The sequence below is a fragment of the Euprymna scolopes genome, chromosome 16 (genome assembly GCF_053919585.1).
Source record: "Euprymna scolopes isolate OS-2025 chromosome 16, ASM5391958v1, whole genome shotgun sequence".
In the NCBI taxonomy this organism is placed as follows: domain Eukaryota; kingdom Metazoa; phylum Mollusca; class Cephalopoda; order Sepiida; family Sepiolidae; genus Euprymna; species Euprymna scolopes.
This window is the reverse complement of record NC_136497.1, coordinates 1,051,355-1,077,409: the sequence shown is the minus strand read 5'-3', so window position 1 is coordinate 1,077,409 and position 26,055 is coordinate 1,051,355. Positions and strand designations below refer to the sequence as shown.

At 34.9% G+C, this 26,055-nt stretch overlaps 1 protein-coding gene across 9 annotated transcripts in view; it reads right to left on the bottom strand.

Moving 5' to 3' along the window:
* The window catches only part of LOC145295824 (serine/threonine-protein phosphatase 2A regulatory subunit B'' subunit beta-like), a 455,722-nt gene that overhangs the window by 236,181 nt on the left and 193,486 nt on the right, over positions 1-26,055 (bottom strand). The window contains exon 1 of one of the 9 annotated variants that reach the window (XM_080141520.1): positions 11,789-12,218. The exons of 7 other annotated variants lie outside the window; for them this stretch is intronic. In XM_080141520.1, coding sequence (XP_079997646.1) covers positions 11,789-11,863 — 75 coding nt within the window. In that variant the 5' untranslated portion in view covers positions 11,864-12,218. Of the gene's footprint in view, positions 1-11,788; positions 12,219-26,055 lie in introns of those variants that run through there. One more of the 9 variants, XM_080141521.1, reaches the window with a different exon arrangement.

The following is a 26,055-nucleotide window of genomic DNA, read 5'->3' as shown; positions in this document are numbered from 1 at the left end:
AGGATGGGGCTTCAATATGATACCGAGTTTGTGAATTTTCGTCGTATCTGTCGAAAGTTTTTAGCGAACATACAAACACATACAAACATACACACATTTTTGTTTTTATATTTATAGATTACTTTTTTTATTGGAAACCTTTGAAATGAGTAAATTTTATATTTATTTATTTGCAGATTGTTATCCTCCTCTTCATAGTTGTTGCTTCACTACGTTTTGGCCAACTTATCCTCTGGCTTTCTTTAGGTGGCTTAACTGAGACAGGAGTTAGGAAACTCAGCATTTTTATTCCACCCCGGTTAACTACCTGAAGAAGGCCAAAAGAATAGTTGGTTGAAATGTGGTGAAACAGCAATAATGAACATAAGGATAACAGGTCACAAATAAATAAATGAAATGTTTCTATTGTGCAATTTAAATAAATCCAGCAATCAAATCTCTTGTTATCAAAAATTCACAGGAAAGGGGCTAAACAAGATGAAGCACAGTTTGAAAATTAATTAGGATGCTGAAGGGGGAGGGGTACATCAACAAATAGCAAGTCTGACAAATGAGAAAACCAATTTCACTGCTCAGATTGATCAGAAAAATTCATAAAATAAATTTTTATGTGAAATATCTTGAGGACAAACCTTTGGAGGGTTTCCGTGTCGACTTCTAAATATTCATATCAGACTTAAATGATGGAATCTCCAATGAGATAAGAATTTCTTTAAACTATTTTAATTCTTATCTGGTCAGTGTTCAGAATAAGCTCCAAACAAAAGGCCAAATAAATTATAGAAGAAAATAGCAATAAAAAACTTTTTTTTTTAATTAAAAAACATGTTGAAAAATTAAATGTTTAAGACTGGTATTTTGAATTAAACTATTCTTAAAATTCAATACCAGTTGAAGAGCCTGTCTATTACGGGGGAGAGGTTATAAGTATCAACTCAGAAATTTTAAAGTATTGCATTTAGGATAGATCTTGCAATGGGTTTAGAGCTTTTACCTAATAGTTTTGAACTCAAAAGTGTTTATAGTTATCCAGAGTAGTAGTGGGAGGTGACGGTAGTTAAGTGATTAACAACATGGACTGACGACCTGGGTGGAGTAAGTTCGAATTCAGTTCGTTCCACAAAAAAAAAAAAAAAACACTGCCATTTAGGATGTTGGCAACCTTCATATGATCCCTCCCGTAAGTACCCTTTGTCTTTCTAGAAAGAATTCTGACAAGAAAAATATCAGGAAAACCAATGCCAACAATAAAATCTCTGGATTTATAGAATGCAATGATGAGGAGGAGTAGCAGTATACATTTAAGCTGCCTATGATACAGTTTTTTTTGTTTTGTTTTTTATCAAAGGTAATTTATGGCAAATTTCGTACAAATTAACCAATAGTCGTTAATTCATAAATATTCATCATCATCATCATCATCAATAGGTGCAATAATAAAACTAGTAATATAACCCACTGCCTTACACATCCGTATTCTTCTAGTTATGATATAAAAATGTTGCCCAATTTTTTGCATACTCGATTGATTTGTTTGAAAAATGTTACTTTTTGTTTTGGGATGTTGTTTTCATGTAATGACTACAATATGGTCGTCTTCAAGTCCAAAGTAAACAAGTTCTTGATGAGCTGGCTCCTTCAGTAATCCAATTTATCAAATTTCTACTACTAACGGTTACTATGATACTGTCCCATTGACTACCATACACTGTTTAACCCTTATCCTCGAGTGGCCTCTATAAGTGGTGACACCTTTGAAAAAAAAAAAAAATTGCCTACTAGATTTATTATAACCCAGAAATTAGCAAAAAAATGTCAACCGTATTTTACAGATATTTGCGGAATTTTGTAACACAACAGTTTGTTTTAAGTAAATCCTATAGATGAACAGATCAAACTCAAGTTTTATAACTAAAAAAAAAGTGTAAGAAATGTTGGCACTTGTATGGACCATTGTCCATGGGCGAATTTGTTTAACTTTGGAAAAATTCCATCAACAGAAAAGCATGTCACCTTGCTGATAAACATTAGAAATATGGATGCTTCTTGACATTATGACCACCACAAATAAGGGCTTCAAATCTATGGAACACACTGCTACAGATTGCTTCTCTGCAGATTACAACATGGTGGTCTTCATATCCAATGTTAACAGATTACTGTCTCGAACAATCTTCAGAAGCATTCAAACTGTCCATTCAATCATTCTCTCAATTCTTTCACAAAGTTTATCTTTCAACTTAGAATTCGTCTCATTAACTGTTCTCCTCAAGTGGTTTTTGGCTCTAAAAAGTGAACCAATTCTAACAATAAATAACAATTAAGAAATTTAAATAAACTTGAAAACAATGTATTGATTAATCGTACACTTCCCTTTTCTCTCCTCCGAGCCATCGTTAACAAAGGATGAACTTTTTTATGTAATTTACTTCTGTAGCATGATGAGGTATATTTTATTGATGCGACATTAATTGGTTAATTTTTTTTTTTTTTTTTTTTTATTCAATTTTCACCCCAAACAAGGCACAGTGCCACTTTGAAGCAGGGGGCTACTATTAGGGAATTAATTAGCGGGGTCATTATGAAGGGAGAAGAGTAGAAAGATGTTTGTTAACATTACACTTGAACTTCTGCATATCATTGCAGTTGGGAAAGCAGAATCCCGGAAGGGAGTTCCAAAGACCCGCAGTTCTGGGGAAGAAACTATTGGAGTAAAAGGCTTTCTTGCACCTAGGGATCTCCACTGTAAAGGGATGAGACTTAGTAGCTTGTCGGGTTTGTCGGGGGTAGTTACGTCGGGGAGGTACAAGTGTTTGCAGTTCGTCAGAGCATTCACCATTAAAGTATTTGTAGAACAGGCAGAGGGATGCAACATCTCGTCGATGGGACAGAGGTTGAAGCCCAGATGACAGTTCAGGACCTATCAGGTTTGCGACTCTTTTTTGAACCCTGTCCAGGAGCGAGAGACAAGCAGCAGATGCACCAGCCCAGATGTGACAACAGTACTCCATACATGGGCGAATGGTTGCCTTATAGAGGTATAGGATACTGGCAGGCGTAAGTAGTTTTCTAGCACGGTAGAGGGAGCCAACCTTCCTTGCAGCAGCCTTGGCAATGCTCTCAATGTATCTATTCCAGTTCATATTCCCTGTAAACGTTAGGCCGAGGAGTTTAAAAGAAGTACTTTCAGGCAATGTGTTCTTGGCCATTGCTATTGGTGGTAGAGAAGGTTTCTTGTAGTTATTGAAGGAAACAAGCTTAGTCTTAGCAGCATTGAATGAGACCAACCATTTTTGTCCCCATTCCACTACGGATTGGAGGTCATCCTCTAGTGTTTCTGCCATTTTCTTGGATATGTGTTCATTTGTTTTCCCCTCATATCTGTTATAGAGAGTGGTGTCATCGGCAAATATACCCATCTCCGAAACAATATTATCAGGGAGGTCGTTTATGAATATCAGGAACAATAGAGGTCCAAGGATAGACCCCTGAGGCACTCCCGCATTTATGTCATATTGTTTGGATGTACGTCCGTCGAGGACAACTTTGATTTTTCTATTACTTAAGAAGGATTTAATTACGTTATGAATTCTTCCAGTGATTCCATATGATCTAATTTTCCTTAGAAGACCATCGTGCCATACCCTGTCAAAAGCCTTAGATATATCAAGGGCCACCGCTCTACCCTTCCCTGTTTTATCCAATGAACGGTATATACGTTCAGAAACTACAGTTAAGATATCTGCTGTTGAACGGGCTTGCCTGAATCCATATTGTTTGTCAGTCAAGAGTTTAGCAGCTGTTAGGTGCTGGACTAGGGCTTTATTAACTAAGGACTCAAATATTTTGGCGAAAAGCGGGAGGAGGCTAATGGGGCGATAATTTAGTGGGTCAGTTCTTTCACCAGAATTCTTGAAGACTGGTACCACAGAGGCGGTTTTCTTGTAAATAATCTATTAAAAATAAACAGGGTAAAAGGAATGAGAAGTTTAACCAAACAATAAAGGTTTCATTTTTTGTACAGATACAACAGAAGTTCCTCTGTTGAATTATGATGACAATAAGAGGAGAATAAACTGCTGTTTGTATTTTCTGGATTATTTGAACTATTTCTATCTTAGATGTCATTTTCACAATGTATTGGCTGATGTAACCTTCAACCTTCTCCAGATGTTTGTCAAACTCTGGAATCTATAAAGAATATATTATTTAATCCATGCAGCTGATTATTCCTACAGACAAGTAGCACAGACACTCAAGAAATTACGCACAAATAATTTTTTTTTTTTTTTTTTGAAGTTGTTGCACTTAATTCTATATTTTGTTTTTGGAGGGAAGGGAGTGTATCCTCTCTTCATCATTAAACAACACTAAGTTCATTTGATATTTGATGTCTTAATTAGCAATGATCCAGAAAAATAGACAAAACCGTAACAGCAGTAATAGCGAGGTGGTGATGGCTGAGTGGTTAAAAACACAGATTGAAAACCTGGATGAATCAAGTTTGAATCCAGTTCATTCCACAAAACACTTTCACTTAAGGATGTTGGCAACCTTCACATAATCACTTCGCGAAGTTCTAGAATGTCTTTCTAGAAAGAAACAAAAATCTTCTGATTCATTCGAAATCAATAAATGAAAGATGCTCAACAACAGCAGCAGCAATGAATGTTTAGTTCAGTTTTGAGACTCGGAATCATTTAATGATTCTTTAAACCTTATTAAACAAATCAAAAATGTGCTTCTTTTTTATAAGAAAGATTTTTGAGAAAAATGAGTTATTTGGTGGGGGGGGGGGTAAGAGCTCATACAAAATGTGTTGTTTGCATTTTAAACTTTAATTCAAGCCAGAAATTTTTTCTATTTATCAATTTAAATACTATTTTGGATTTCAGAGTGTCACAATACTATAAAAGTCAGCCATTTTTAATGTATTATTAATAGTTTTAAAATAACATGCATGTTATACTGAGTGTTTTTTAAAATTTACTTGCATTCAGGCATGCAACATATGATATCCACTTATTAACCTTTAAGCTTTCGTGACTAACAGCAACTAACATTTCATTAATTTTAAATACTACTAGACACTTCGAGGGGGGAGGGGGGGAGATTTGACAATAATGGGCATATATCCCCTGTTCATTATCCCATTTCATGATGTGGCTTAATTGTTACAATTGTAACTGAAAACACCATTTCTGAAGTTGCATAATCGTATAAGAGTGCATATTAATAAAAGAAAAAAAGGCAAATAAAAAAGTAAACGAAAATTAAGTATTTTTTAATGTAGCTAAAAATGCACTTGCAAAACAAGAAACAGCAGAAAGGAAATTTAACGGATCAAAGTATTTAACCGCATTACTACAGACTATCCAATTATTAATCTGTTTTCCCAGGTTTTCATTCTATTTTTAATTACACATAAACTATTACATAAGTTAAAAAATTGCAAAATGTAATTCTGGTTTAAGGGATGTAATGCCATGTATCTAAACACCCAGTGAATAAAACTTTTTTTTTTTTGCCCTCTTTTTATCCATTCAATATTATCTATAGATCACACAACAAATTTAATTTATTTCAACTCAAAATCTTTTTAGTAATTTATGCACTTGAATTATTCTACATCAAAAGCCAATAAAGAAATGAATCTAAAGATAAAAAATACAATTTTGGTATATTTACAGAAAATTTCTAGAAACTGAAGCTTCCAATGAGGTGTTAGATAGGGAAAAAAATTCTAAAAACATATGGTTCCTGAAATTTTCACAAGTTAAAAAAATAACCTGTACTGATGTACAAATAAAGACGTCTGAATACATCTTCTATATATGTATAAAAGGCAAAATGTGCATTTTTTTGTGTATGTCCGGCAAAGGCTTTTTTCGGGGGGGGGGTCACTCATTCTTAAAACGTTTTATATACTGTCTAAATTATAATATCTATGAGTTACGAAGTGAGGTCGCGTCTATCTTTTATTTGAACGACTTTTACACACTATTTTTGAGATATTTCTTTGTCTATGGGTGTTTCTTTGGCTTTTCAGTATAAATGCAAAACTGAATCCGTAGCTTAAACAGTCCCTGGCACTTGTGCTAGGGACGTCCAGAAAAGCAATGAGGTTTGATCAATGCGGGGGAAACCCCTTATATTAGACAATTGCTCACTCCCCTTTTTATGGGGAGCTGGTTTTTCTACCCAACCAAAAAAACTACCGTGCAGCTAAAGTTGGTGAAACAAAACCAAAAAGACTGCCTCGCAGCAAAAGTTAAGTGCGTGATTTCATTCACTCTATGGCGTGATGTTTGACCTCATTAAATTCACGCACCTATCTTCCTTTAACTTTTTAATCATTAAATTAAAACGGTTTTCATTCGTCTCCCACCGTAGTCAAGTGGGTAAGATGCCAGGTTTTTTCCCTTCCTTTTCCACCTTCACGTCAAGGCTTAGGGTTCGAGCCTATCTTCCTACTAAAACTTTTTTTTGCCTTCTTCTACACCACCAAACACACGAGCAACTCCGCTAATCTATATATATACATATATAAAGGGCAAAATGTGTGTTAGTGTGTGCATTTTTCGTGTATGTCTGCCAAAGGCTTTTTTTCGGAGGGGTGGGGGGTGCTCAGTGGGGTCACTTTTTCTTAAAACTTTTATATACTGTCTAAATTATAATATCTACGATTTACGAAAGGAGGTTGCATCTATCTTTTATTTCAACGACTTTTACACACTATTTTCGCAATACTTCTTGGTCTATGCAGGTTTCTTTGGCTTTTCAGTATAAAAAAAAGTGAAACTGAATCCGTAGCATAAACAAAATCCCTGACACTCATGCTAGGGACGTCTACAAAAGCAATGAGGTTTGATCAATAGGGGGAAACTCATTATATCAAACAATTGCTACTCCCCTTTTTATGTGGAGCTGGTCCTCCCCCCTCCAACATCTCAGGGAACCGCGCAGCTAAAGTTGTGGAAACAAAAACAAAAAAAAAAATGTTAAGTGCGGGATTTCATTCCCTCTATGGCATGATGTTTGACCTTATTAAATTCACGCACCTGTTCCATTAAGCTTTTTAATCGTTAAATTAAAATGTTTTTCATCCCTCGCCCGTCGTGGCCAAACAGGTAAGATGCCAGCTTTTTTTTCCTTTCTTTTGAACCTTCGGGTTCGAGCCTACTTACCTACCAAAACTTTTTTTTTCTTTTTTCTTTTACATCGACAAACACACGGGCAACACTGGGCACCCCCGTTAGTCTATATATATAAAAGGCAAATGCGGTGTGCGCATTTTTGTATGTCCAAGGAAGGCTTTTTTCCCCGGGCTTCTCCGGGGTTACTATTTCTTAGAACTGTTTATATATCCCTGAAATAATAATATGTATGATTTGCGAAGGAACATCGTGTCTAGATTTATTTTGATTGACTTTTATAAAATGTGCGCTATTTCGTTGTGTCACGTGTTTGTTTGGCTTTTTAGTATAAATAAAGTGAAACTAAATTGAAACAGTGTGTGTTCCTTGGCTTTCACGCCGAGAATGTCCAGAAAGCAAATCAGCTTTGATCAATGTGGTGAAAACCGTCATATCAGACAATTGCTTTTCATTGGGACACCCCTATTTTTTATGGGGAGCTGGTTTTCCCCCCAACCCAACATCTTGGGGAAACAAAACTAAAAAAACTACATCGCAGCCAAACTTAACTGCGAGATTGATATTTGCCCTCATTAAATTTACACACCTGTCAATTCCCTTTTTAATCATTAAATTTCATCTATCCTCATTCCCCTACCTTCGTAACGTCGAGGTAAGTCATCACACTTTTTTTTTTCGCTTTCCCCTCAAGGATTCGGGTTCGAGCCTACCTTCCTACCCCTCATTTTTTTTTTTTTTCAAACACCCGGGTAACACCGGACCATTCTTATTGCATCCCGTTCGTTTTTGTTTTTTTTTGTTTTTTTTTCTGTCATGTTCACTGTTCTTTTTTTGTTTTCCCGATTTCCCAATTAACGTTGTTTTTTTTCAAATAATATTTAAACATGGTTATTACTTCGCTTTGTTGTTACTTACCCCCCCCCCCGACACACACACGCCGGGTACCTCCGCTAGTTGACTATAAAATAGACACTGCAGATATTTAAGTTTAATCTGATACAAGAATATAATAATAAGCCCTAATAAAAGAATTCATTTTTAATATACCTTTGCTAACAACACACAGGTACTCGATGACGTAGACATTATAAGTAACAACAGTAGTTAATAACATTTAATTTTTTTCCTAAATTTAGTAAAGGCTTTAATGCTTACACAAATTCTATAAAACGTCATTAGATATATATGTATATATGTAAGCATATATGTGTGTGTGTGTGTATATATATATATATATATATATAGAGAGAGAGAGAGAGAGAGAGAGACGTAAGTGTAAACATGTATATGTGCATATGAATAGGCATATATATATATGTGTGTGTAAATATATATAGAAGGCAGACAGACTGAGAGATATGCATGTGAGTAGGTTTATATATATATATATATATATATATATATATATATATATATATATATATATATATATACACACACACATCCCTAAACACTCAACACAAACACATCTCTATGTATGTATGTGTATTTGTATATGCCTGTAAAAAAGTTTACATAAAATCTGATAAAATGTGGAAATGGAATGGAAAAAGCGGATATACCAAAATATGATAAAATTCATATGTTGAGATTTTAATATTTATTATTCATTTATTAAAAGACTTTTTAAGAAATGAGTGCAAGATGTTATTTTATTTATTGATGTATTATTACTATTATTTGAAGATTTAAGATTGAAAACAGATATTGTAGATTGCAGTTGAGATGGGGAATAAAAGGGGAGAAAAGAAAAAAAAAAGATACAAATTTCCAAACACTTTTACTTCCCCCCCCTTTTTATTTACCCATTACCCTTTTTTATCCGATGTCTTATGTGTTCAGTTGTAAATAGACAACAATTTTTACTCAAAAAGTAAATTATAAAATGACAAAAAAACAAAATCTTGTCATGTGAATGAATTTAATCGTTTTAGTATGTTCCTTTTTTTCATTTCAGCTCTACATTGAATATTAATTGAATTCTTGTTTTCATTATCTATTATATTTAATCCCCTTACCCATTGTTGTATTCTTTCATCCTAATTTCGGTTGCGATTTTAACATACATACTGCCTTGTCATCACTCCCGTATTTTCAGAGAAACGTTCTACCAAAATATTCAAAACTTAAAACAGTTTTATTGAAAGTACACTTTATTTCCTCTACATCACCAGAACGTGTGTGTGTGTGTGTGTGTGTTACATTATCGCAGCATCAACTGAAGACTCAGTTACATTTGGTATCTTTAAGTTCATGAAACTGAAGGTATCAATAGAAAATCTAATGTATGGTGGCAATTAAAATAAAATATATACAAGCAATTGAGAACTCTGTCTATTTCATTTTATTAAATTACATTAAAATATACTGTGCACGTGTGCGTGTATGTATGTTTTTCTTTTTTTCTTCTTCTTTTTTCATTTTCTTTCTTAGAAGATTGTTATGCTGGGTATAGGGCAGCCAAACCAGCTGCCAACATTCCCCTGCTTTTTTATTGAAACCAACCGAGAGCTCTTTTTAGTATCCTCGCTGTTCCCTTAAGTGCAATTGTCTGGATCTCTTTTGCACTTGATTCACCAGGAATATTAGCTAGGTAGGACTTCAGGTTCATGTGTGTATGTGTATATGTGTAAGTAGGTATAAACATGTATACATGTATATAAATAGGCATGTGTGTGTGTGTACGCATACATACTCAACACAAACATCAGTTACTCTCTCTATATATATATGTGTGTGTGTGTGTGTGTGTGTGTGTATACAGGTATGTGTATGAGTAGATTTAACTGAGTAGGTGTACGTACACCTACTTAGCTATATCTAATTTGTATTTTTGTTTGTTATATGTTTGTTAACAATTTGATTAAAATATACAAAAGGTTCATTACTTTCCTAATAAATTTTAATACTGAAAACTTACTTGCATAAACTTTATTTCATTTATTTCTATATATAGTATGGTTCTTGCAAAATATACGCTCAAGAGGTAACGCCATTTGCATATTACATTAAGGAAAATCGATTTTACTAAATATCTGTATGTTAGTTAGTGTTTATAGCAAGAGAATTGTTTTAAGTGTTCTTTTTAAGATTGTTATTTAAAGTTGATTTATATTGATAATATAATTAATTTCATTTATTTTAAATTATTATCACCAATATCGATTTTTTTAGAAACCGGTTTAGAATTATTTCACCTGGGCGCCACATTTCCTTTCCAAAACTCTTTAAACTGCGGCAAATTACGTTTAATACATATCAGAAAGTGCCTTTACAAAAAAAAAAAAAAAAAAAAGCCAGTGAAAGGAATTCCATTTTTTTCTTAACCTTTTCGAAAGTCAAGCACACATTTAAAAAGCTTGTTTTGCAACGTCATGACGTCATAAGCATTTGTGGCTGTGTGGGTAAAACAGTGTGTCCGTAAGTTTTTGCCCCCCCCTCTTTTTCATTTCACGTTCGAGCCCGGACACCGTGGCTCTTTTTTCTTTTTTTTTTTTTCGGTCACATGGGCACTCCCTGCTATTTTGATTGAAGGAAAAGTTGTTTTGATACACTTATTTTTTTTTGGGGGGGGGGGGGGATATTCTTTTCCTGTGCACGGGCAACCAAAAATATTCAATATCCGGAGAGTAGCTTCTATTTGTATCCCTTTTGCCGAAATATCTGGTGGAGAAGGTGTCACATACTTCTTTTTTGGGCCGATTACATTTTCGCGTTTTTATCCATTCTTTCATTTTTGAAATTGTTGTGTAGGTATCGTCGTAACCCACGATGAAAGTGATCAATATCCTTAGTATAGCAGGTGTGTTCCAAACGGAACTTCATGTCGACCCAGGCAACGCCGGGTATTCATGCTAGTATATACATATATAGAAAAGGAGAGATGCTTTGTGTGAGTATATGTATGTGTGAATTTGTATTTATATAGATATCTGTATGAGTAGATTTATTAAGTGCATGTGTTAGTAGGTATGTGAATATATATATATATATACATACACACACACACACACACACACAAAGATGTATTTGTATTGAGTATATAGAGATATGTGTGTATACGTTTGTTTGAAGTAAATATGTCTATATATATATATATATATATATATATATATAACATTTACATGCAAAGTGCTACAACATATAACGATTGGTGGAAACGAACTCTAAACAAAAAATTACTTATATTTGCGTACATTTTATGTATGATCACCTTCCTCATAGCATATATATATATATATATATATATATATATAACAATTTTAATATAGATTATTTTATTGCTCATAAAAATAATACGAACTTTATATATACTATGGATACACTTCTTTATAATAACACACATGGACGTGAGACTTATCTATCTACCAAAAATATATTTACAAGTATTTCATGTGTGATGTAATATTTCCAGGTGACATTACCTGTAGCTTTTTGTTTACCTGTTGATTAAATAACAAAATGTGTTCTTCAACAGGAAAGTAGTTAGACAGTGCGAAGGAAGCTTGCATGAGAGAGAGAGAGAGAGAGAGAGAGAGAGAGAGAACAGTCATGAGATTGCGGTTCCAAAATTTCAGCTAATTTCTGAGACAGGGTTAAAGAAAGACAACAAAAATGGTGCTACTACCTACATTCGCTCGTCTCCAAGAGGCAGCCCGTTCATCACGCGGAATAACCGTCATGAATCGATGAAGTCTTCGGAACATGATAAGTGACTGGCAAAAGACGATGAAACGGCGGTAACAAAAGTCCAGCACATGCTACGCTCCTCCAAGACATTCTCTTCAGCAGGTGGGAAGAAAAAGAGAGGAGGGGAAAGGGGGAGGGGGGCTTCTTACAGGTGAGATGAGGTAAGAAGACACACCGGTTGTAAGAAAAAGGAAAGAGACAGTGAAATAAAAAGATTGCCGGGAGAGGGTGGAGGGGGGTATTACGTAGTGTTTTTTGTTGTTGTTAATTTTGGTAAACAAAGATGATGATAATAGCTTGGTGATGTCTCCTACTTTTAAAAATAAACATCAATGATGACGATGATGATTGCGGCAATAACTTAGTGAAGCTGAAGTAGTAGCTATAATTATTATTATTATTATTATAGGAAAAGATGTCGATTACAAGAAGATCACCTTCGGAAGAGGAAGAGGAAATATTCTTGCTTCTATTTTTACTGTTTCTTCATTTTAATGGATGACAACCATTTTTGTTGTTCGTTTTGCTTCCATTTAATTTATAGGAGATACTAATTAATAAGTTAGTATTGCTGTTATTTCTAACCAGTTTTCTTTGAGGTGTTTGGGTTTTTTTTTTGTCTTTCAGGTATTATTAAAAGATTAAAGAATAAAAGTACTTAGTTAATGTTAGTTTGAATTGGGCTTAGATTTGTTAATGAGCATCATATATATATATATATATATATATATATATATTCTTTTTTACAAGGGAGTCACTAAAGCCACACAAGAATAAAGGTTAATGAATGTCAGGAGGTTAGTAAGACAACACTGCAATCATGGGTAACGGTGGGAATTGAGTAAAATTTGATTTAAGAGGACGGCTCAACAAGAACTTGAAAACAATTCTGTTGTAGTCAGTTGTGAAGTAGCCCTATAGTATAGAGTTTCACAGCCGGGTAGTTCTAGGAAAGAAACTTTGTGGAATTTTTGTTTAGTTTTAAGCACAGATAGAGAGTAGGAGTTGTTGATTGTGGTTATAGCTAGACGAGTGTTGTGAATGTCTTGCGGGGGGGGGGAGTATAGATTGAAATTCAGTTGCGCACTTGTCATGAAACTATTAATAGAGCAGAGAGATTCACAATGTCTTTTATGTGATATAGAGGTTGTAAGGAGGAGATTTTCACATATCGTTTGGAAAAAAATTCCAACAAAAAACTTAACACCCAGCCATGGTTCTCCCCAGAATATGCTGCTGCCATTGCGCACAGAAATCACTTTTTCCATAGCTACCAGCGTAATACATGTGCTAAGACTAAAGCTGCTTTCAGGACTGCCAGCAACCACTGTAAAAGAGTAATAAAAAAATGCAAGAAAGCTATATGCTCAGTCCGTTAAATCCAAAGTAGCTGAGCAGCGGCTTGGTTCCCACTAGTTTTGGCAAATAGCAAACAAGATAGTGAACAGAAGCGTGCGTTCTATCCCAACTATCATCAATGGACATGAGCTCATCTCATCAGCATCAGACAAGGCCAGATTATTTGCCAAGAACTTTGCAGCTAATTCTACCCTATGCGACGAAGGCCATCAACTCCCCATATTTCCTCCTATAACGGACAACACGCTATGCAACATGCAAATATCTGTGCGTGAGGTCGCCAAGCTAATCAAGAACCTTGATTCCAGTGAAGCAACTGGCCCTGACGGCATTCCAGTTATAGTGCTGAAAAAGCTCCAACCAGAACTTGTATCAATACTTACAAAACTGTTTAAGCGTTGCTTCAAGAAGTGCTTCCCAACACCCTGGAAAACCTCATCAGTATGCCCTGTATTTAAGAATTCAGGTGAAAAGTCATTTCCCTCTCAGTACAGACCAATAAGTCTCCTGTGTGTCATGATTAAATTGTTGGAATCCATATTAAATAAAGAAGTGGTCAACCACCTCAGCAGAAACAACCTTCTTAGTGACATGCAATATGGTTTCCGCTCTGCAAGATCTACCGCAGATGTGCTAATGGTTATATCCCACAGGATTAATGAATCTCTTGACAAAGGCTTCCTTTCTAGGGCAATTGCTCTTGACATATCAAAGGCCTTCAATAAGGTATGGCATAAGGGCCTACTTCACAAGATTTCCAGCTACGGTATAACTGGAAATGTTTTCTCAATCATTAAATCATTTCTCTCTGATAGGTTCATAAGAGTAGTGGTTGATAGGCAGAAATCAGAGGCCCACAGTATTAATCCTGGAGTCCCTCAGGGGTCAATCCTAGGCCCAACTCTCTTCCTGATCTACATCAATGATCTCCCAAAACACATACTTAAATCATTCGTTACCATCTATGCTGATGACACAACTATCTATGGCAACACATCAAAGGCCGTAAATGACAAAGATCTCTCTAATTCTCTTTTCTCTGATCTTGAGCGCGTGGTAGTGGGGGAAGATGTGGCTGGTTACCTTTAATGCATCCAAAACCAAGCTTCTATCTTTACATCATCAACGCTCTGATCCCCATCTGGCATCAATTGAAATGGATGGCTCTCGTCTTGGGGAGGCTCCATGTTTTAACAAGCTTCTGGGTTTGACCTTTACTCCTGATCTGAAATAGAACACGTACATCAGGTCTGTTGCCAAGGACGCTGGGAAAATGGTAGGATCCTTCTACCGCTCCAGAAGATATCTCACTACTGATGCAATTCTCTATCTGTATAAAAGCCAAGTATGTCCAAGGATGGAGTACTGTTGCCATATCTGGGCAGGAGCTGCTAAAAACAGCCTATCCTGCCTTGACAGAGTACAAAATAGACTTCGTAGCTTAGTGGGGGATGCCCTTTTCTCTTCCCTGCAGTCTCTCTCCCACAGAAGAGACGTTGCGAGCCTGTCTTTGTTTTATCGTTATTTCCATGGCAAGTGCTCGTGTGAGCTCCAATCTCTCGTCCCCCCCTCGCCAATCTTTCATGAGAAACACATGTCTGGCTGAAACTACTGTCAATAATTTTCCCCACTCTTTATCCGTGCCTAAATCCAAATGTAGATTTCATGAGCAGAGCTTCTTTCTCAGAAGTGCACGATCGTGGAACTCTCTTCCATTTGCCTGTTTCCCACCTGACTACAACTTGGATGTCTTCAAGTCCAACATAAACAAATTCTTGACAACTCGCCTCCTTAAGTAAAGCACTCTATCAAATCTCCAATACTAATGATTACTACAATACTATCTCATTGATTACTGTACATACAATAACCCTTATCCCTGAGTGGCCTCTGGGCCTTGATAAGTGGTGACCTTCATGTAAAAAAAAGACAAAAAAACCTTTACATTTGTTTATGACAACGTAGTATTTTAACTTATAACATAGAAATTTTCTCCTCCTCTATTTTCACTAGTTTTTCGACTACATTCTTTAAATTCAGGGTTCAATCCTACCTTCCTACTAAAACTTTTTTTTTTCTTTTACAACGTTTTTTTTTAACACACACACCTCCAAACATCCGGGCATCACCGGGTACCCCCCCCCCCGCTAGTCTATAATATAAAAGGCAAAATGTGTGTGTGTGTGTGTGTTTGTTTGTATGGCTGCCAAAAACTTTCGACACACGCGACCGATCCTAACGAGATCAGTATCGTTTTGAAGCTCAACGTCTCTGACAACAAATATCGAAAAATTGACCAAAACATTAATTCTTTCACCCTCTACTGGGCAGTTTTCTACAAGGTAGGGTCGTTGTTTTCATCGACATTTTCGCAAGTCATTGTCTCCTTTCAATTGACTACCCTTAATTTCAATGCTTACGACTTCTGGTTTCGCCATGGATGCATCAACTAAGACGTTATGTTTTTTTTCACCTTTTCCTCCTTTGCATTACGGGTTCAAGCCTGCCTACACTCACTTTTGCTTTTTTGTTTTTTTTAACACCTCTCTCCACCCAGGCTGCCTACTGTTGTTTTGATTCCCCCCCCCACTCTGCTACTACAACTTTTTTTTAACACTTTTGTTGTTGTGAGGTTCCTTATCTCGACACACCTGTCAACACTGGGTATCCCCGCTAGTCTATTATATAAAGGAAAGATCAAACATCTGTTTGTGCATGTGTTTGTGTGTTTGTATGCCTACTAAAAACTTTTGTCAGCCGCATCAAAACCGGTACCATCTAAAAAAGTGATCCTTCAGACGCATAATATCTGAAAATTAGAAAAAGAAGATAAATTCTGTGGTGGTCAACTGGACCATTTCTTGCAGGGGGGGGGGAGTTCTCGTGATGCCATTTTCGAAAGTCGTGAATGCATAGCAAACTGAAAGCATGTGTAAAAACGTTATTTTGAAGGGGCATAAGTAACGTGGTCTGCTGAGCAAAGGCGTTTGCCAGTAACGTTTTTCCCTTCTTTTTTTCTTTTGCATATAAATATATGGGGGTTGGTCAATATCCTTAGTATAGCAGCTGTGTCCAAATCAAACTTCATGTCCACCCAGGCAACGCCAGTTATCCATGCTAGTCTATTATATAAAGGAGAGATGTGTGTGTTAGTGTGTGTGTTTGTATGTCTGCTAAAAACTTTTGTCATCTGCATCAAACCGGCACAAAGCTAGTACCATCTGAAAGAGCAATGCCTTTTAATTATATTATGTGAAAATTAGAAAAAAAAAGATTCATTCTGTGGGGGTCATCTGAACCGCTTTTTGGAAGGAGAGTCCGTTTTTTGCAACTCTTTTTTCGCAAGTTACGCACACATTAAATGAAAACTATGTTGAAAACACTTATTTTGCAACATTATGACATCATAAGCACTCATGGCCATGAATACGGCAGAACTATCAAAATCTCATTGATCTTGTATGAAGGATTTCATTGGTCTTTAGCATTGATAATTCGCTTACACAAGCATTCATAGCTAAAAACCAGGTTCAATATCTGAATAAGAGGAAGGAAAAAATGACAGATGAGAATATTTAATTCTTCTGCACTTTGCTGACAATTATCCTTATGTTGTTCACAGTGGGATACAAGCTTACATCAAAAACTCTTCATCAAGTGAAGGAAAGTTCACCATTTTGCATAATATCTGATGATCTGGACCATGACACTTTGTGCATCAACTTCAGAAATGTGATGCTAAATTAATCAGGAAAACTTTTCCACATTATCAAAACTGGAATATTTCAGTGATGAATGTGCTGAGCAAAAATAAAAATTACAAAATTTTTTGGAACCTTTGCCAGTACAAAACCGAGTTCCATGGAATCTGGTCATTTTTTTTATGTCTGCCATGGAAAATTTTCATGATATAGAAATGGTGGCTTTGTGAAAAGGGCCTTTTTGAGGGATAGTTTGCAGAAAAACCATATCTGATACAATCAATGTTCTGCCACCAAAATGTTGAGAATTTTTAAAAAAAAACAATGGAGGAAAAAAATATAACAAAAAAAAAAACAAACAAAAATATAAGAAATTGTTCAAAAAGGAACACAAATAGGAATTAAAATAGGATTGTTAATCAAAGCATGGTAGTGAACAGAAACAAAAGACTAAACCATGGAGATTAAATAGTTTTGTGGTGTAGTCGCATGCACGCCAGTTCATTTTTCATCAGCCAGAAAAACTTGTAACACAAATTTCGTTTTTGTATAAAATATTAAAAATATTATTTTCTTTTTTGCCTCATGTGCATGTGCCAAGCTACAGATGGAGAGGATGAACAGAAGGGTGGGTGGATGGAACCATAAGTTCGCCTAATGTTGCCTTGCCTGTTGACTATTTGCTTCTCGATTCTTTTGCCTTTTTCTATTGGCTATATATATGTGACCTGCTCTTTACAGGTGCAGTAACCTTGACGCTTGTGAACGTCAAATATTTTACCTTTCACCACCGGCGACATCCATTTTGATAGACTGACCCCAATCGTTCAGTGCTTTTTTGTCTACCAACTGCCATGTGTGAGTGTGCGTGTGTGCACAGCTCCACCACGCGACAGTTTAAAACAGTTTTAGGTGTGACAATGAGTTTTGCCACAGTTTATGACATGTACCCTTTAGTCATTTAAATTTACCGATTTAGTCATTCATTTTCTAAGGTTTCTGTCCCACCTGTAATGATTTCTTTGTTGAAGCCAAATGAGTATATTTCTTGTGTATTTGATGACTTTTGGTGGTCAGCATTGATTGATTCAGTTAATGTTGAAGTAAAAGATTTGCAAGTCCAACAAATAAATTTTATTAGCCAGAAAGTGATGACAAAGATTATGTTCCTATCACTAAAATAATCATCGTAATACAGATTTTATAATTTTTTTTTCATTGCCACTGAATTGTAAGGTAGCTACTGATGAGAGTCACATTAATAAGGGGATAACCTGAGTGGGGAGTTGAAAATAAATATTCAAAAATCTTCTTTAAATGTTTTCAATAGTTCCATCATGTTTTGTTCTTTGAATGAAAAGATTATTCTTTTACGCCATTTCAGTTCTGTTTTGTTTTTTCTCCCAATGTTTACAATTCTTCTCAGAAGAATTTTTCAAAATGTTTGCACAAAACCAACATTGGCCCAAAAGTGATTTTTCCTTTCCTTGCCTTGAATAATTTATAGTGAAGTTTTCAAAGCAATTCATTAGTTTTGTCTTTAAGATGGCAGCTTCTGTAAACTAGCACTGTCAAAAAAATGAGATTTGGTCTTTTATTGACTTAGAAAATAGATCTACTAGTCCAATTGATATTGTTAAATTTTCTTAGTTGTTTGGTAAAGATGAAATAGTATTGAAATCAAAAATATCTGAAGGAGGTGGTTTCAGGCCTAGCTGATTTCGCATAGAATTTGCTCAGTTGAGGGGTGGAAGTCATTTATCATGTCTTCAACCTGTTTGAGTAGATGACTCCCTTCCATGTGACATCATTATAAGTGCATAAGTACAAACAAAATCCACAAAAAAAAAATAAATCAATAAAAATAATATATAAGAAAAAAAAATCACGTGTGAACACACGTTTCTGATTTGTTTTTTAAATGAGAATTGATAATTCATATTATTTGGGTTATTCAAACTACTGTGTTCATCTTGAATGTTATTTTCACGTTTCACGTTTTTCTCTTTTTTTCTTTCTAAAGTTGTAATAAAATTTTACTAGTAAAAAAAAAAAAAATAAAGTTAAGGGTTTAAGTTATAGATTTACTATGAAAAATATGACATCTATTTAAAATGTAATGACATCTACCCAAAAATATTCTATGCCAAAATAAAGAATGTTTTTAAGGAAACAAAAACAAAAGACACTTTTCTATGAAACATAAATAAAGGAAAATTGGCTATACAGAATCAAATACTGATATTGTTGAACTGAAGTTATTTAAGGTCGGAAATCTAATTGACTTAATTTTATATGATATCTACCTAAGTGACATTGCCTGTATGAGGAATGGTCTCTAATAAACTCTTCTGTCAATTTTGGTCTACAGATTTAAAACTTAATTTATAGGTGATTTGAACCAATGGAACAAATTCGATTTGGTCCTTAGCTGGTAAAATTAGCTGCTAAGGGGTCAAAACTAAAAAAAAAAATTGGAACTTGGTAGGCATAAGTAGATTTCAAGTGCTCTTCTACATATGCATAAATATACATTTATATGTTAACGTTGATTAAATTTTACTGTTTTCTTATCTATCTGATGATAGCTCAAACAGTAACAGCTAAGGCTGGAGAGCTATATGTTTTAGTTTCAATTCTAGTTGATGGCTGGCACCAAGTAATATTTTTTTTTATACTTTTGAAATCACTACTAAATGCTGGGTAGAAATAATAATAGAGATTTGGCTCTATAATAATAATAGATACAGAATCTGTATGAATTAAAATATCATATTTAAGCATATTTTACAACCGGGCAATGCCAAGCGACCTTCTAGTGTGTGTGTGTGTGTGTGTCTAAAGGTAAAGCTATACTATTACTTCTATTAACCGTTTTATTATGTAATATTTTCATGTTTCATTCCATTTATTATTTAAGGTTAATGTACTTTCTTTCAATGCTCAATTAAGGAGTATGGTAGTGTAGTATCTGTTCCGTTGTCATGAAACTATCCTCATAAGTATTACCATCTCCTTTGGAGGAGGAGGAGGAGGAGGAGGAGGAGGAGGTGAGCTGTATATGTTTGTCATAATATCCTGCTATGCCTTACTTCCCCCTAAATACATACATCAATAAGGAAATGTTACAATCAGTTTGTAGTGTGTAGTGAGCTATGTGACATTTGTCATTCAGGTCGCGCATTAAGGGAATCATCCATCATTCAGAGCCTATTTTTGGCACTTTTTACAGCCAAAAAATGTTTCAATCATAGTCATTTGTTTTCTTAATTTTGCATATGAATTACAAAATCTGATATTTTCCCCCAAACCTCTGGCCTTGATGGAGAAGAGACTAAAACTTGCTATGGCTTCAAATGATCTAAAATAACAGCAAGGGGAGACTTGATTCCAAATATAATTCATGTTATATCTCTCCTCTTTGGTTTTCATACATAAAGTAAATTTCACAGTGTATGAGGATTATTTGATACTGGAGATATTCATATTCTATTTCCAGAAGAGGGGAGATATAACATATGAGAAATATTTGGAATCGAGTCTCCCTTTGCTGTTATTTCAGATCATTTGAAAGCATAGCAACAATTTATGTAAATATAGTCATATCTTGCTACGATGTGCAGACCGTTTCAATCATATTTGATTTCATCAGACAAAAAAATTAAAATACAAAAATTAAAAAGGTTCCAGATTTTTTCAAATTTTGAGGAGAGAAAAAAATGCCATGACTGGCGTAAAACAGTAGGCAGTACGTCCGTCGGAGGAAAGACAAAGAATTTAATCCTAGGCGCTCAGTTTCAACGCTGCAAGGTCCGGAAGGTTTTATTAGTACCAATGGTCCAGTGCCTATAGTTCGCTTGCAAGGTTGAATTAATTCGACAAAGTACATTAATATGTTGACTGAGCATTTTCTATCCTACTTTGGTCAGAATTTGGATGATAATCCCATCTTCATGCAGGATAATACTCCCATTCACACAGCTGGAAATGTCAAGAGGTTCCCGAAAGAGCATGATATTCTGTGTTTGGATTGGCCTGCACAATCTTCAGACCTCAATCCTATCGAAAACGTATGGCAGTACATCAAGCAAAAGCTACGCAATGATAAAATTTCAAATTTGGAAAAACTTTGGAGAAAAATTAAAGAAAAGTGGGATGCCCTTTCCCCGGAGTATTTCTGCAGTCTAATTCAAGGAATTCCTAAAAGATTGCAAGCTGTCAAATTGCAGAAGGGCTATGCTACTAAATATTAACTAGTTCATTGTATTCCTGTTGTATTTGTGTTGCATTAATGTCCTAAAGTTACATTTAAATAACAATTTTTCATTGTGCGGACTTTCTTTTTGCCACCTCAATTTGAAGACATTTTTTTTAAATTGACGTGAACACTAGAATATTTCAATTAAAAATCAAATATGAACAGGTAAAATTATAGAGGAATAAAAGGCGAATCAAATGAGGTATAGGTTGTTTAAACGCTTACATTAAATTTAGCTTAAATTTGCAGTTTTTTTTTTAAATCACAAGTGGTGACTTTCTTTTTGCCGCCTGTGTGTATATATATGTATATATGTGTGTGTGTGTGTGTGTGTGTGTGTGTTAAATAGATTGCCATCACCTTGATTTAATGTTTACTTGCCACAACAGCTTAAAAAAAATCATTTTAAAAAATGAATGACAAAACTTTTTCTTTCCACCACAGCATTTCATTTCTGTTCAGAATTGGAACAAACTTCAAGAGACTCGCCTGTTTCTTTTTATATACACACAGGTAAGTAGCTTACAAAATATGAGACATATCAGCTAAAAACAAGTTGACTGGCATTGCCCAGAAGGAAGGAACAACATCACACTGAACAATATATTAAGAAACATGATCTATATTTCTTCTAAGCTTATATAATATATTCTTATATAAAAGTGCATCTTAGAATAAAATTTCATCTTCTTAAACAAAGAAATTACAAATGAGACATTTTAAAGAAATTAAGTTTTAGTTAATCATTTCCTTGTTCCAGTTATATACAAAACTACTGTTCATATGTATGGAACAAAATGTCAAAATAATGCAATAAAGTATAAGAATAGAATGAAGATTGAACCCTTTATGACCTGCTTTATGTAATTTGTTCTGTTATAAATAAATGAACGTAAAGGCAAAAATAAAGTGGGAATTGATTCATACACGTCTTGTATGAATTAGTTCAATGCCAGATACCTCCAGATTTCAACTGCCCAGTGCTTACATTCAATATGCCGCCATCTGTCTCAGAAAGTGGAGAATCTCGTTTGTTGTCATAAATACTTTTTTCAAGCACTATCGATAATAATCAAGGTAAGTTTATGAAATGCAAAAATTTTCAATGGTAGTTTAACTATTGAACTTCATAGTTTTTCCAAGTCTGAAGACAATCATGGTATCATTACCCTTTAAACTAACTAAAATTAACAATAAATATGTTTTAATCATCGACATCATAATTCATATCATAAAGGCTTATGGTTTTGTTGTTCTTCAAAATTTTATGAAATTTTTTTATTATGATCATTTTTTTAAGATAACTTTCGAAAATTGAATCATCGAAGTTTGAGTTCAACAGTTTAACACGAGAATGATTGAGTCATAAAGTTGACCACGTCCTTATTAAAATACTGACATAATTTAACGAGATATGAAATAAATAATTATCACACAAGAGACTGAATGGCTTCCTTAGAGAAAAACTAATATACTAAATAAAAAACGAAACCAAATTGGAAACAGAGATACAAAGGAGAAAAAAATGTAAATTGATACTGAAATAAACTTGCCACACTGAACAGCTCTAATCAATGGAGGTTTTCTCTTTCTTTGCAATTAAAACACTGTACTTCTTTAGTTTCCTTTTTTATCAATAAATTATATCTATTCTCTAGCATTTTTGTCATTGGCATATTTTCTAGGACGTTTATTTTTCCTTTAATAATTTTCTCTTGCATTTCTTTCTTTTTCTGAAGTACACAATACATTTTCCTTTTTTCTGGTTTCTTTATCTGACTATACTAAACATCAATATATTCCTTATCTAAATACTTTGAATAGTGAGTGGGAGACAAAGATTTTAAAATAACAATTGCAAACATAACATTTAAAAAAAATGGAATACTCAAGACTTGTAGAATAGTTCTTGATCTTGTATCCATTTCAAAATTATTTGGGGGGGGGATATTTTGTTTCTTTAAATTTCTAAGTTCACAACTAGAGACAGATTAGGTTTCTATGGCAACAAGAATAGAGCAGTGTTTCCTTGGGTTGGCCAATCCTGACACGTTCCTCAGGTGATCCTACCCCCATCCAAATGCAACCTTAGTAACCCTCATTGCATTACTTTCTCCTGAGGAGAAGGAAATTAGACTTTCATGCCCAGGTGTGGAATGGGGTCATTCATACTCTGTGGTAGCGGCAGCAATACTCACTGCTTTTGTAAGTATAAATTAGTTTGGATCCGGGGGTCCGCTTTCAGGTTTCAAGAACGGATTATTGTTTTGGTAAAAGAAAACAAAAAAGCTGTTATCTGTTATATTCGACTTACAAAGTGAAAAAGTGATGAGAAAGATGGAAAGAAAAGTTAAAGAGTGATAGGGAGAAGAATCAGTACTCATGCATTTTGGACAATCTTTTTTGTTTTTATTTTTTGAAGAACTCCTTTCAGAACAGGGGAGATAAAAGCTATCAAAGTTTTGCGCAACTTTTAGATAAAACAAAACAAATACATTAAAGTAATATTGTAACGGAGCCACTAGTGTTGTTAGTAGCAGCAGCAACATGAGACACTATGCAAATGTAAAGTCACAGCAAAGGAAGACAAAGGAAAGAAAAAATGCATCATGTGGTGAGGACCGGAGAAGAAATTGTGTATGGGGAAAGACTGACTGTGAGGTGGGGTTGTAAATCGATGGTAGCATTTAATGCTAGTAAGACTAAGCTGCTTTCCTTTAACAATTACAAGACGTTTCTCCAACCACCGATATCCATGAGAAATAACACCCTACTTGAGAATTCTTTTTTCAAACTCCTTGACCTAACATTCACGAGCAATATGAACTAGAAAAAATACATTGAGGACATTGCAAAGGCTGCTGCAAAGAAGGTGGGCTTCCTCTATCATACTAGAAGACTACTCACTCCTGAGAGTATCCTGTATCTCTACAAGACCACCATTCTCCCATGCCTGGAGTATTGTTACCACATTTGGGCCGGTGCATTTACCACTAGTTTCTCCTTATATAGGGTCCAAAAAAGAGTCTTCAAGCTAATGTTCCACTTTGTCAACTTAGCTCCAACCCCTGTACCATCGCTGCAATGTTGCATCAAAATTACACCCCTTCACTGTTAATATCCCTAAATGTCAGAAAGCTTTCTATTCTAATAGTTTCTTCCCTTGAACAGGCAGACTTTGGAATTCCCTTCTTGCTACTTGCTTCCCTGACTGTACTGATATGCTGAAATTTAAATATAACGTAAACGAACATGTTGTTAATCTTTCCTAGGCATGGTCCCAATTAGTAGTCCCTTATGTTCAAGTAGTGATATGCCAGGGATGAATGAAAGTAAAAAAAAAAAAAATACATTTCCTCCCCGCAAATAAAAAGCTCGGAACAGTTTTTGAGTCTGTAAAAAGTTAATAGTTTATGTTTTCTAAACTTTAGACAAAAAAAAAAAATAACAAGAAACAGATATTGCACATATTTAATGTATTCGTATCCAATTTTGTAGAGTTTTTTTGAAAAAGTTCTAGATCTCCTTGATTTGCCTCCCCTGTTTTGAAAGGAGTTCTTCAAAAATGAAACAAAAAGAAATGTTCACAATAAGAGCAATGCACAAGTGCAGAAAAATCAAAGTGATAAAGGGATAAAAAAAGGAGAGAGAATAGAATGAGTAATCGAGAGGGGAATGCGACTGAGGGAAAGAAAGAGAGACGGGGAGAGAGATGTGATTAATGGTTTCATTGTACTAAATTTCACTAACATGTCTTAAGTTGAGCCGTGGCACTTTATTCACATAATGAACAAAGGTTCAGTGAAGTGAAAGCAACTGATTTGAATGCAACCATTTTAACTGATTCGACAAAAACATTAAAACAAGGATGAATATTGTTAATCTATGTACTTAACAAGGAAAATACTATTTCAAACTTATGACAAATTAACCGATCAACCGAGTCTCTTGCAAAGATACTCGCAGGTATCTAAAATAAACCGTATTCAGTTTGCATATTCAATGATGAAAATGATATTTCAAAGAGAAGTGTTCTCTTGTATGCCAGCGTATTACAGTTGGGGACATTACCAGACTAACTTGTACATCGATCACGCAATGATACAATGAATATACTCCTCAAAGCTTGCTGATAGAACCCCTCTCAATGAGTTACCATCCAGGCTTGATTCCAATTCACTAGATGAGATCCTACCCTGGAACGGTTCTGGATATGACCTAAAACTATATCCGATGGTGAGGCCCCATCTTGCGGGCCTTGGGGAGTGTAGAGCCACCCTTTAATTGCCATTGCTCCCAGGTCCACTCTGACCCAGAGTGGTAGTACCTGTTAGGGTCCCAACTATGGGTTAAATAGAATTCGACCTAAAAAAAAAATATACCCCATTAAAAATCGTTCCTCAAAATAACTAGATTCGGCATTAAATGACCTGAAAAAGGTTGATATTCCGTAAAACAAAAACAACCAACCAACAACCTACCCTGGAATACTCTGAGGAGGTTTGATAACATCCAACAATGCATGGCAGTCGACAAGTGGCCAAGAAGAATTATTAACTTTGGTGTCCTTGGAGGGAGACAACCTTAAGGTAGTTAAGACTTTTTTTGCTACTTTGGTGATGTGTCTGGTGAGAGAGGTGGATGTTGTGATGCTACAATTGCCAGAATCCGTTCTGCATGGAAGAAATTTAAAAAGCTCTTTCCAATCCTCATCTGCAGAGGCATCTCATTACACAATAGAGGCTATGCTTATAACACCTGCATTAGAAATGTCCTATATGCCAGTGAATTTTGACCTGTTACAGTTGAAGACATTACCAGACTAACTCACAGCAATCCTGCAATTCCTATGTTGGAATAGATTGAAATGGTTTGGCCACATCCAACGCAT